A 14154-nucleotide genomic window follows, 5' to 3' on the forward strand; every position below is an offset into this window, starting at 1 on the left:
CCGGGCGTGAAAACCGAGCCGATATACGTTCGTCTGAATCCAGCCTCACGCTGGTTTAACATCTGCGATGGGATCTCTGCTCGGAGGTTCTGTAACAGATCCAGCTGAAAATACCGCATACAGCCGGGCAGAAAGCGGACGGACCCCATTATACTCAATGGTGTCCGTCCGGTGCTGGTCGGTTCTGTCCAGAGAAGAAGCAGTTCGGCCGCAGGGATTCCCCTTTACTGCTCCCTGAACGGAGCCGAACCCCCAGTGCAGATGTGATACTTTGTACAACAAAACACTGAATATTTGTTTTATGTACGGCAACATTGTGAGAGCGGCAGATGTTTCTGTGGCTTCGCTTTTTAGATACAATGTATCATTCTTGAATCGAAACATCTTGGACTTTAGATAAACATTGACTTGATTTTTGTCTTCATTCATTTTATTCAGTTTATTTAGTTCTTTTTAAGTCCCCCCATGTGACCTCTGATACAATGCTTTGGCTAAAACACCCGACGGGCACCTGCTAAAGCCGTGGCCTAATAGTCATAGCAGACGGGGGCTTTCTAACACCCCAATACAGGAGAAATGTGTATAATAGGACCTTCTACATGATACGCAATATTCTGATGATTTACGGCCCAACGAGATTACAAGACCTTTTTGGTTGGGAAATCCTTCCTGGCGTTACAAAACAGATGCAAGTGTCCAGGTTGGCGGAAATTACTAAATGATTGAAGTAGTTAATGAGGAAGTTTGGGGTTAACTATTTCATGCCTGCAATGCCTTTGTGTCCATTACTCAACATTTTACTCTTACCCATAACTCCCTAACCCTGCACCTATCTCCAAAACGTGAGCCAGCTGACCCCCATTCGCCTAGTGATCTGGTCACCGCATCACATGCTGCACCATTTTATTTTTATGCCATGCGCGCACTTGGCGTAAACTTCTTGGGGTGGCGGTATGAGCCGCGGGCAGCGGATGTCTCCTGTGAATGTGCTTCTTACACTGACTAGGAAGGTGGCGCCATATATTAGTACACCGTGTAGATCTATCTCCCCTGGCATCTTTGATGTCCTGTCATCAGCTTCTGGGACACCAAGCGGATATGCCCATCGGCAGAGGCTGCCATCATTCAGAAATATAGCATAGGGTCCCGAGAGAGGGCTGTCCGTATGCATAGAAGTTCTACCTATAGCCTTCATGTCTTCTTGACAAATGACTTCCTAAACCTGGCAACAATATTATCAAGTGCAATAAAGGACACATAAGTAAGCTAGCGTTCAGTCTCCCTGCAGTGCCTCCGCAGGAGAAGTGAAGCATTACACATTTCCTACTGAAACCAATAGGCTGCTCAAGAAACAGAGAGAGGATGTTGGTCCTCCAGTGTAAGAGGGGCTCTTTGTAGTCACCTTCCTCTCTAGCTGACAGATGAGGAAACTGACGGGACTTGTTTTATGGGGTGGCAATCCCAAGCAGATGCCCAGGACCCCAAGGACTGGATGCCCAGGAGGAATCTGAGTGAAGCATGTAGCCGCTAACTGTCCTGAATCGTATGGCAGTATTATTTGGGCACTGAATGGTGGTATCATGTAGAAAATATATGGCAGAATTTTGTAAGCACCGTTTAGTAGTATTATCTGGGCATCATATGGAGGTACCACGCGGGCAATTTATGAAAGTATTATTTGGACACAAAATGGCAAATGTATTTAGACAACTGTGTGGGAAACATGCCAGAGTTTTGTGGGCACCGCATGGTGGTATTATCTGGAGACTATATGGACACTGAATGGCAGTAATGTGTAGGAAACATATGGCAGTGTTGTGTGGGTAGTGCATTGTCTTATCTTGACACTGTATACATATGTTATGTAGGCATTACATATGGTGGTATTATGTGGGCAGTGTAGGGCTGTATAGTATAAGAAAAATATGGCAGTGTTGTGTAGGCAACGTATAGCAGTATAATCTGCAGACTGTATGGAAGTATTATGTAGGCAATGTATGGCTGTATTATTTGGGCACTGAATGGTGCTACTATGTACAAAGCATGGCAGAATTTTGTAAGCACTGTTTAGTAGTATTATCTGGACACTGTACGGAGGTACTACGTGGGCAATTCATGGAAGTATTATTTGGACACCAAATGGCAATCGTATTTAGACGAATGGCGGTATTGTGTAGGAAACATGCCAGAGTTTTGTGAGCACTGCATAGTGGTATAATCTAAAGACTGTAACTAGGTATTATGTAGGGAAAGTATGGAGGTCTTATTTGGACACTGAATGGCAGTAATATGTGGGAAACATATGGCAATGTTTTGTTAGCACTGCATAGTCGTATCTTGACGCTGTATAGTATAGGAAACATATGGCAGTGTTGTGCGGGCAACATATAGTAGTATTAATCTGAAGACTGTAGGGAAGGATTATATAGGCAATGTCTGGCGGTATTATTTGGGCACTGAATGGCTGTATTGTGTAAAAAACATACAACAGTATTTTGTGGGCACTGCTGTAGAGTAGTATTATTTGGCCACTGAATGGCTATATTATGTAGGCAACGTATGACAGTATTAGTTGGACATGGTGTTGTTCAGGAAACATATGGCAGTGCTTTGAGGCTTCTGTTTCGTAGTATTACCTGGGCACTGGAGGTACCATGTAGGCAATGTATGGTGGTATTATTTGGGCACTAAATGATACTATTGTGTAGGTAACACATGGCAGTGTATGGAGAGCCCTGTCTAGTAGCATTATCTGGACATTGGAGGCATTATGTAGGCACTGTATGGCGGTAGTATTTGGTCACTCTTGTGCGGATGCTGTATAAAAATATTTTTTGGTACTATATGGCAGTAAACGTACATAAACATTATGGTAATGAGTGCAGATGGGGGAGGAGGAGCACGTCTGTTTGTTGCCCAGACTAAAAGACCCTCCCCTATTACCTCAAAGTTCCTAATAGAGTATGCTCCAAGCCAGACAACAGATATGAGAAAACGGTAAATCACGCGGGAGCGCCATCAATAGAACTATCACTGGAAGGCATCTCTTTTCATTACACGCCATCTGCTATTCGGAAGAACACAATCCGACACCCAATGAATGCTGAAACTTGTAGTCCCACCACCACTGCTTTCTGCCCTTTATATTGCAAAAAACCCAAACTGCCGCATTTCCAATCCTTCGATGCGAGGTGCAATAATCAAGTTACTTTTCCACACACGAATGATGAAATTATCTCATTGACCGCTCTTCACACGATTGCTAGCTCTTCAGTCCAGTATGGCGGCGCTACTTCTCGGTGCCAGCGGATACATATCTGAAATACTCTGTGCCAAGCGATAGTGTTTGACAAGGCTTCGAATAAAGCCGTCCCCCTCATGTGACCTCAGATTGCCTCGCTGCACCTGACAATGGGATCCTTCTTGGAATAATAATAGTATCCTTCATGGAATGCTTAAAAACAAGCAGGCCGGTGCCAGCTCCTCCAGCCGGGAGGCTGCCCAGTGACAGCCGACAGCCTCTTTGTTGTGGTACTGGGAACTTTCACATCTCAGTCTGGCATCACAATGTATTGTCCTCATTAAATGAGCTATGCACTGATGTACGGGGGGACCCAGCAAGTGATGCGCCCAGGATAGTTCTGCTATAGGGATGGCATCTGATGTGGGCATAGGCCCAGCTATAGTGCGGTACCCCCCCTCCTCCCAACCTATGCATTGGATGCAAAGAGCCCCCCATCAGGACCCCAAATCCATCCCAGGCACACAATGCACCAGAGCGATGAGTGACAGCCGCTTCCCCGATGCAGATACAACTGTTACAATGTAGCGACTGATAGACCCCCGACCCAGGCTGAGCCCCCGTACACAGAATGGACCGCACCACAAGCTGCAATGTATAGTGCAAAAAGGACTTACCGAATGGAGAGGTGTGGGCGCCCCCCCTCCTGCCCATCTTCCCCCGGCTGGAGGAGGTGGTCTCCTGGCTGACTCAGGGGGCTCTTTGTTGCCACTGTAATGGCATGTGAGGGTCCCTGCCTGTGTGACACTTACTGTGTACTGAGCAAGGATGAAGCTGCTGGGGCTGGAGATGGGAGGGAGGACCATGATGGAGGGGAGGAGAGAAGCCAGAACAGCAGTGTGATTGTGTACAGCATGGGGTGTGTGTAGAGGAGAGCGGTGTATAGTGTACAGCATGGGGTGTGTGTAGAGGAGAGCGGTGTATAGTGTACAGCATGGGGTGTGTGTAGAGGAGAGCAGTGTATAGTGTACAGCATGGGGTGTGTATAGAGGACAGCAGTGTGATTGTGTACAGCATGGGGTGTGTGTAGAGGAGAGCGGTGTATAGTGTACAGCATGGGGTGTGTGTAGAGGAGAGCGGTGTATAGTGTACAGCATGGGGTGTGTGTAGAGGAGAGCGGTGTATAGTGTACAGCATGGGGTGTGTGTAGAGGAGAGCGGTGTATAGTGTACAGCATGGGGTGTGTGTAGAGGAGAGCGGTGTATAGTGTACAGCATGGGGTGTGTGTAGAGGAGAGCGGTGTATAGTGTACAGCATGGGGTGTGTGTAGAGGAGAGCGGTGTATAGTGTACAGCATGGGGTGTGTGTAGAGGAGAGCGGTGTATAGTGTACAGCATGGGGTGTGTGTAGAGGAGAGCAGTGTATAGTGTACAGCATGGGGTGTGTGTAGAGGAGAGCGGTGTATAGTGTACAGCATGGGGTGTGTGTAGAGGAGAGCGGTGTATAGTGTACAGCATGGGGTGTGTGTAGAGGACAGCACTGTATTGTGTACAGCATGGGGTGTGCGCAGAGGAGAGCGGTGTATAGTGTACAGCATGGGGTGTGTGTAGAGGAGAGCAGTGTATAGTGTACAGCATGGGGTGTGTGTAGAGGAGAGCGGTGTATAGTGTACAGCATGGGGTGTGTGTAGAGGAGAGCGGTGTATAGTGTACAGCATGGGGTGTGTGTAGAGGAGAGCGGTGTATAGTGTACAGCATGGGGTGTGTGGGGTGTGTGTAGAGGAGAGCGGTGTATAGTGTACAGCATGGGGTGTGTGTAGAGGAGAGCAGTGTATAGTGTACAGCATGGGGTGTGTATAGAGGAGAGCAGTGTATAGTGTACAGCATGGGGTGTGTGTAGAGGACAGCAGTGTATAGTGTACAGCATGGGGTGTGTATAGAGGAGAGCAGTGTATAGTGTACAGCATGGGGTGTGTGCAGAGGAGAGCAGTGTATTGTGTACAGCATGGGGTGTGTATAGAGGACAGCAGTGTATTGTGTACAGCATGGGGTGTGTATAGAGGACAGCACTGTATTGTGTACAGCATGGGGTGTGTGTAGAGGAGAGCAGTGTATAGTGTACAGCATGGGGTGTGTATAGAGGAGAGCAGTGTATAGTGTACAGCATGGGGTGTGTATAGAGGAGAGCAGTGTATAGTGTACAGCATGGGGTGTGTATGGAGGACAGCAGTGTATTGTGTACAGCATGGGGTGTGTATAGAGGACAGCAGTGTATTGTGTACAGCATGGGGTGTGTAGAGGAGAGCGGTGTATTGTGTACAGCATGGGGTGTGTATAGAGGAGAGCGGTGTATTGTGTACAGCCAGGGGTGTGTGTAGAGGAGAGCGGCGTATTGTGTACAGCATGGGGTGTGCATAGAGGAGAGCGGTGTATTGTGTACAGCATGGGGTGTGTATAGAGAATGGTGGTGTATTGTGTACAGCATGGGGTGTGTATAGAGGACTGTGGTGTATTGTGTACCGCATGGGGTGTGTATAGAGGACAGCAGTGTATTGTGTACAGCATGGGGTGTGTATAGAGGACAGCAGGGTTTTGTGTACAGCATGGGGTGTGTGTAGAGGAAAGCAGTATATTATGTACAGCATGGTGTGTGTGTAGAGGAGAGCAGTGTATAGTGTACATTATGTACAGCATGGGCTCTGTGTAGAGGAGAGCAGTGTATTGTGTACAGCATGGGGTGTGTATAGAGGATGGTGGTGTATTGTGTACAGCATGGGGTGTGTATAGAGGATGGTGGTGTATTGTGTACAGCATGGGGTGTGTATAGAGGACAGCAGTGTATAGTGTACAGCATGGGGTGTGTATAGAGGACAGTGGTGTATTGTGTACAGCTTGTGGTGTGTATAGAGGACAGTGGTGTATTGTGTACAGATTGTGGTGTGTATGGAGGACAGCGGTGTATTGTGTACAGCTTGTGGTGTGTATAGAGCAGAGCGGTGTATTGTGTACCGCATGGGGTGTGTATAGAGGACAGCAGTGTGATTGTGTACAGCATGGGGTGTGTATAGAGGACAGCAGGGTTTTGTGTACAGCATGGGGTGTGTGTAGAGGAAAGCAGTATTTTATGTACAGCATGGTGTGTGTGTAGAGGAGAGCAGTGTATAGTGTACAGCATGGGGTGTGTGTAGAGGAGAGCGGTGTATAGTGTACAGCATGGGGTGTGTATGGAGGACAGCAGTGTATTGTGTACAGCTTCTGGTGTGTATAGAGGACAGTGGTGTATTGTGTACAGCATGAGGTGTGTATAGAGGAGGGCTGTGTATTGTGTACAGTATTGGGTGTGTATAGAGGAGAGCAATGTATTGTGCACAGCTTGGGGTGTGTATAGAGGACAGCAGTGTATTGTGCACAGCGAACAGCGGTGTATTGTGTACAGCTTGGGGTGTGTGTAGAAGACAGCGGTGTATTATGTACAGCTTGCGGTGTATGTAGAGGACAGCAGTGTGTTGTGTACAGCATGGGGTGTGTGTAGAGGAGAGCAGTGTATTGTGTACAGCTTGGGGTGTGTATAGCGGACAGCAGATTATTGTGTACAGCTTGGGGTGTGTATAGAGGATAGCAGTGTATTGTGTACAGCTTGGGGTGTTATATAGAGGAGAGAGGTGTATTGTGTACAGCTTGGGGTGTGTATAGAGGACAGCAGTGTATTGTGTACAGCATGTGGTGTGTATAGAGTAGAGCGGTGTATTGTGTACAGCATGGGGTGTGTGTAGAGGAGAGCAGTGTATGGTGTACAGCATGGGGTGTGTATAGAGGACAGCAGTGTATTGTGTACAGCATGGGGTGTGTATAGAGTAGAGCGGTGTATTGTGTACAGCATGGGGTGTGTGTAGAGGAGAGCAGTGTATGGTGTACAGCATGGGGTGTGTATAGAGGACAGCAGTGTATTGTGTACAGCATGGGGTGTGTATAGAGCACGGTGGTGTATTGTGTACAGCATGGGGTGTGTATAAAGGACAGCAGTGTGTTGTGTACAGCATGTGGTGTGTATAGAGTAGAGCGGTGTATTGTGTACAGCATGGGGTGTGTGTAGAGGAGAGCAGTGTATGGTGTACAGCATGGGGTGTGTATAGAGCACGGTGGTGTATTGTGTACAGCTTGGGGTGTGTATAGAGGACAGCAGTGTATTGTGTACAGCATGTGGTGTGTATAGAGTAGAGCGGTGTATTGTGTACAGCATGGGGTGTGTGTAGAGGAGAGCAGTGTATGGTGTACAGCATGGGGTGTGTATAGAGGACAGCAGTGTATTGTGTACAGCATGGGGTGTGTATAGAGCACGGTGGTGTATTGTGTACAGCATGGGGTGTGTATAAAGGACAGCAGTGTGTTGTGTACAGCATACGTCCGTTCCTAACCACGGACACGCTAAAGACGCTCGTGGTTGCGCTCATCCACTCCCGGCTTGACTACTGCAACTCGCTACTCATTGGCCTCCCCCGCACTAGACTCGCTCCGCTCCAATCCATACTAAATGCAGCAGCTAGACTCATTTTTCTATCCAGTCGTTATTCAGACGCCTCTGTATTATGCCAGTCGCTGCATTGGCCGCCCATCCACCGCAGAAGTAAATTTAAACTCCTCTACCTCACTCACAAAGCTCTGCATGGCGCTGCGCCACCGTACATCGCCTCCCTACTGTCAGTACACCACCCAGCCCGCTCACTCCGATTGGCTAACACACTCAGACTAAACACCCCTGTAATACGAACCTCTCATGCTCGCCTACAGGACTTCACTAGAGCAGCACCCATCCTCTGGAACGCTCTACCCCAAGGCATCCGGACAATTCCCGATGCACGAAATTTCAGACGTGCCTTAAAAACGCACCTCTTCAGGGAAGCATACCAAATCTCCTGACCTAGTCCCTCGCCCCTCCCTATGGCGCCCCACCCTGTTTGCCTTCTAATAAATGATCTGTACATAATATTTCCTATTGCCTGTGTTCCCCACCTCTGTGTATAGAGGAGAGCAGTGTATAGTGTACAGCATGGGGTGTGTGTAGAGGAGAGCAGTGTATAGTGTACAGCATGGGGTGTGTATAGAGGACAGCAGGGTTTTGTGTACAGCATGGGGTGTGTGTAGAGGAGAGCAGTGTATAGTGTACAGCATGGGGTGTGTGTAGAGGAGAGCAGTGTATTGTGTACAGCATGGTGTGTGTGTAGAGGAGAGCAGTGTATAGTGTACAGCATGGGGTGTGTATGGAGGAGAGCGGTGTACTGTGTACAGCGTGGGGTGTGTATAGAGGATAGCGGGGTTTTTAGTACAGCTTGGGGTGTGTATAGAGGACAGCAGTGTATTGTGTACAGCATGGGGTGTGCATAGAGGACAGTGGTGTATTGTGTACAGCATAGGGTGTGTATAGAGGAGAGTGGTGTATTGTGTACAGCATGGGGTGTGTATAGAGGACAGCAGTGTATTTTGTACAGCTTGTGGTGTGTATAGAGGAGAGCAGTGTATTGTGTACAGTATTGGGTGTGTGTAGAGGAGAGCAGTGTATTGTGTACAGCTTGGGGTGTGCATAGAGGACAGTGGTGTATTGTGCACAGCATGGGGTGTGTATAGAGCACAGCAGTATATAGTGTACAGCTTGGGGTGTGTATAGAGGAGAGTGGTGTATTGTGTACAGCATGGGGTGTGTATAGAGGACAGCAGTGTATTTTGTACAGCTTGTGGTGTGTATAGAGGACAGTGGTGTATTGTGTACAACATGAGGTGTGTATAGAGGAGAGCAGTGTATTGTGTACAGCTTGGGGTGTGTATAGAGGACAGTGGTGTATTGTGCACAGCATGGGGTGTGTATAGAGCACAGCAGTATATAGTGTACAGCTTGGGGTGTGTATAGAGGACAGTGGTGTATTGTGCACAGCATGGGGTGTGTATAGAGGATAGCACTGTATAGCGTACAGCTTGGGGTGTGTATAACATGGTTTGTGCCCCATCTAGTTTAACAAGGTACCAGTGGACAACTTGCAGCAGACCTTGCCACCTTGGGCTGACAGAACCCCTGACCTCTATGACTATAGGGCTCAGTCTGGTGTACCCCGCTTCTACGAGTGCCACTTGTGTAGGCATGTAATGGCTGGCACTGGTTATGGGGGGACTTATAGTCAAACACCATACGGACCCATATCAATAAATCTTGCCGTACACTACTGAGGTTTTTTTGACGCCATTCTGATCCGTCTTATGAACGAGATCGGCCGACTCAAGTCATCGGGAGAGAAAAAAAATGGACGGCACCCGTATGTCCTGTTTGTGCTGTCCAAATGTATTATTTTTTTTCTTAAAGGGGTATTCCAGCGATGGGGAATTTTTTTCAGTTTTTCCAGTTTTTCCAATTCAGCGGACGGTGGAAAAGTGATCTATCGGTCGGAACCCGACAGCAAGTGTGACTAGCGACTCCATTCCCCACTACGCTACGGAAATGGCACCAAGGATTTTGAACTGTAAAATAGGGGGGCACGGGTCCCCCATTCTCAGGATCGGTGGGGGTCTCAGCAGTTGGATCCCCACCAATCTATCAGCTTCCATCCATCCAGTGGAAAAAAATCCCCCATCATGTCTATTTTTTGCGGACGTAAAACGGACAGTTTTCCCCACAGAGGTGCCTAACTCAGATGCATCGGGTCGGATTCACATCAGCATTTACGTATTTGCGGTGTGTTTTTGCATATTTGCACACACAACTGCATTTTTTACTGTAATAGTTTCACATATAAGTTGTGCGCATGCAAAAAATACTCGCATCAATGCTCTCAGCCATTAAAACGGTCAATTCGTTTTATGAGTTCAAGATGTGTTCTTTTGCTGCGCAAATGTGCATTAACATCAAACTCAATGGCTTCTATCCTCTGTGCATTGCAAGCCCAGTTTCTCTGCGCACAGACACGTTCCCGGACCCCGAGGTCACCAGTTACCCCGAGTTACTATCCTCGCTACTTGTGTTATTGGCTCTGTTAAATTGCCCATTAAAGCCAATGGGATTGCGTAAATACGAGTGAATACCCCCGATACGTCCATATTCACTGCATGGGGCCTTCCTGGGGGGTTTTTTGCGCACATGAAAAACACAGTGAATTAGTGAACAAAAAATGTAACAAGGTCCAAATATGCACAGAATACACACAATTTTGGTCCTTCTGCGCCCGGACCTCGTCGTGGGCCACATGAAGTGACGTGGCGGGCCTTGACCTTCACATGCGCTCTATCACAATGGGCTGGTGTTTATGGTGAAGCAGGGATGCCCCAGCACCTCACTACAAGAGTGTATACCGGACCTGCGCAGGCCTTGTATATACCTCCCCGACTCAAAGAAATTTAGTTTCCTGATGATGATGATTATCCATTCGGTCACCCTATGGCTCAGCGTTCTCCATGCTTTCTTATCCTTAGCCGCTTCTTTCAGTTCTTCCATGTGCGTGTTTCTTACCGCCGTGATTGCGTCCTTTTCTTCGTGACCTACTAACTGTTCTCAGCATCAATGATATGTCCAAAGTCTGAGCCGCTGTTTGGTGATTTTGCCCTCTAGCGATATTTTTGCTTTCCGTTGTCGTCCGCGGTATACGCAGAGTTCTTCTCCAGCACCAGAGTTTGAAAGCACCAATTTTCCTTCTATCTGCCTTCCTGAGTGTCCCACTTTCGCATGCGTATTTGGAGATCAGGAACGCGATTGCATTTAGCATTCGGATCTCTGTAGCAATGCTAATATCTTTGCTCCTCCATATCCTTACAATTCCTTGCATTGCGCTGCGGCCAACTGCGATTCTTCGTTTGACAGCAATGGAGAATCAGAACCAGAAATCAATCTTGGATCAGAGGAAGAGAAAATCTTTAACCGCTTCAATTTCCTCATTGGCAATTTTTACGTGGACTCTACCATTAGGTGGACTGTACCATTACTTGGCATCGTTCTTACCTTTGGTTTCTATATGTTGAGGTACAGCCCCATGCGCTCACTTTCTTCATAAACCCTTCAGATCAGATATTCCAGATCCTTTCCAATAGCAACTTTGTATCATTGGCATATGGAAGGTTGTTGATGTTCAATGCAGTCGAAAGCTTTGCTGCGGTCTATGAAGTCCAAGTCCACGTCCTTCTGATATTCGCGCATCTTCTCCATGATCCAACGCAGGTTTGCAATTTGATCTCTGGCTCCATGTCCGCTGCCAAATCCTGCTTGGACGTCAAGGAGCTCCTTCTCGATAAATGAGTTGATGAGTTTTTGAATAATCTTGAGCAGGATATTGCGATGGTCCATTAGTTGCAGCATCCTTGCGTATTGTCTTTTTTTTGAGTGGGACAAAGACTGATCGTGTCCGGTCTTTGGGCCATGATTTGGTCTTCCAGAACTATTGACAAAGCATTGTTAACATTGGGATTGGCACTGGTTTGAGTAACTCAGCTGGTATGGGTTCAACGCCCAAGGCTTTCCAGTTCGGAAGTTGTTCCATAGCCCAGGCTACCTCCTCCTCCAGAAGATCTGGCTCTTGCTCCGTTGGAACCTCCTGATTGGTTGATCGACTTGGTCCATCGCCTGCGAATAGCTTTTCTTGTATATTCTTGCCACCTTCGTTTAGTTTGATCTTCACTCTGAAGTACTTTGCCATTTTGATCTTTGACGGTTGCTGTTTTGTGGGGCGTACATGGTACCCGTGCCCGTTTCACGTGGGTGAAGAGCTCATGCAAATCTTCAAAAAGCAATCAATCTCGGCCAAAGAAATTATCTTTATTATGGGGACTCCAACACAAAAGTAGGAATGGGAGAAGAACCAGCAGTCGTAGGCAAGTTGGATCAGGAGAACAGAATGAGACTGGTGATCGCTTGATTCAAGAAAATCGTTTATTGATTGCAAACACATGGCTTGGGCAGCCAAACGCCGTTTATACATGTGGACGACATTGCAAGCAGATTGACTATCATCTGCCAACAGCATTGGAAGAGCTTAGTACAAGCACTCAAAATGCTCCCCGGTGCTGATTGTGGTACCGACCACCAGCTGCTCGTTGCGAAAGTCAAACTCCGTTGCAACAACACGAAAGGATCACCTGCAAGGAACGCTTTGACACCAGCAACTTCTTAGCAGAATATGCGGTAAAAAACAGATTAGAGTCATTCAGCACAACTGGAGAACTCCAGATGAATTATGGGAAGACATGAAATTTACCCTAACGGACACAACGGAACAATTCATCCCATACAGAAAACCAACTAAATGGCCAAAATGACTCTCAGATGCAACGATCGAAATCGCCAACAAGAGACGAACAGCCAAAGCCGCCGGCAACAGCATTGATTTCAGATAGCTAAATGCTGGATTTCAGAGAGAAGCGAGACGAGAGATAAGGAGCGTTACTGGAAGGAGCCGCTTCCTGTTACATCACCTCTACTGGCCTTGTTATGGGTTCATGTCCGAAAGATATTGTCATCTTTATTAAATGGGAAGTCTATATATATAAAGGTGAAAGCCCTCACTGACTTGCCACTAATTCTCTAACTTCCTGATGTCGTACAAACATGAAATTTGGCAGGAGCATTCTTTAGGTCCTAAATAGGAAAATTAAAGGGGTCACAACTCAAAACCCTGGAGGTCCCTTCCAACTCTACCATTCTATGATCCTATCAAAATTCAATTGCAAAAGTATTTGCATCCCTATATAATGTACCTAATCTAATTCATTAACTTTCCGGTGTCGTACAAACATGAAATTTGGCATGACTATTGTTTAGGTCCTAAATAGGAAAGGAAAAGGGTCACAACTTGATTATTCAATGCTAAGTGCAAAGGTATTGGCACCCCTATGTAATGTAACTTCCTGGTGTCGTACAAGCGTGAAATTTGGCGGGAGGAGAGTGAGAGGGGTGGCACATTCTGCAGAGGGCAATGGGTACATGCAGTCTGAGAAGAATCTAATGCTCCTCTATGTGTATACATATTTTATTCCCTGGTTACTCTAAAGTTACCTTGACTTTAAAATTCACATTTTGTCTGGTTTTCTGTGAAAATTGACCTGGACAAATATTATGGACGAGAGTTATGAAAACTTTGTAAAAGAAAACCTGTCTGTTGCCCCTAGCAACCAATCACAGCGCAGCTTTCACTTTACCACAGCACTAAGGGTTTTTTTCCCACGAAAGAGAATCTTACGCAAGTTTTGTGCGTTGTGAGATGCATGAATATGAACGCCATTCTTCTGAATGGACTTATTCACATGAGCAATTTTTGACCGCACAGCGATGCTGCGAGAATAAAAATCGCATATTCTATTTTTGGTGTTCAGTAGGAACGCATCGCCCATTGTTTTCAATTCGACCTTTAAAGATATCGCATGCTGTGCGCCGTGCTTGTGAGTGTGATGGGAGACACCTCTGCGATGAGATCCTCTGACGGACGTGAAAAACACGCCTGAGGATCGCAATTTAACAGAAGTGATATGAGGTGTCTTTGCATGAAGAATGCCTCGCATCCGTATTAAAAATGGATGCTGACAAGCGCGATATCGAGCCGAGTTTGTAGCTTAAGGCTAATTTCATACGGGCAAAGGCGATATCTGGACGTGAAACTCGGCGCAATATCGCATTCACCAACATGTGATGTCCCCACAAATGCGAGGCGGTTTTATATTGAAAACATCGCTCCAGGGAAGTACTGATCACGGAGTGTATCCCATTGTTTTCAAAGGGAAACCTCGCATCGCATTGCACTTGCGTGTACCTTGTACGCCGTGCGATACTTTGCCCGCTGCATTGAAAACATCAGTCGATGCGAGGCGTTCCGAGGGAATGCAGAAAGATAGGTCATGCCACGATTTTTTTTCCGCGCCGTGATCCAGGAAAAGAATTCTCACGGGTATGAT

General features: G+C 46.9%; 1 protein-coding gene across 1 annotated transcript in view; it reads right to left on the bottom strand.

The window, feature by feature from the left end:
* SLC44A5 (solute carrier family 44 member 5) overlaps positions 1-4055 on the bottom strand; it is a 139934-nt gene extending 135879 nt beyond the window's left edge. The window contains exon 1 of the mRNA XM_066597797.1: positions 3919-4055. Coding sequence (XP_066453894.1) covers positions 3919-3955 — 37 coding nt within the window. The 5' untranslated portion in view covers positions 3956-4055. The remainder of the gene's footprint in view (positions 1-3918) is intronic.
* Positions 4056-14154: the final 10099 nt, after the last annotated feature.

This window comes from Eleutherodactylus coqui, chromosome 3, assembly GCF_035609145.1.
Source record: "Eleutherodactylus coqui strain aEleCoq1 chromosome 3, aEleCoq1.hap1, whole genome shotgun sequence".
In the NCBI taxonomy this organism is placed as follows: domain Eukaryota; kingdom Metazoa; phylum Chordata; class Amphibia; order Anura; family Eleutherodactylidae; genus Eleutherodactylus; species Eleutherodactylus coqui.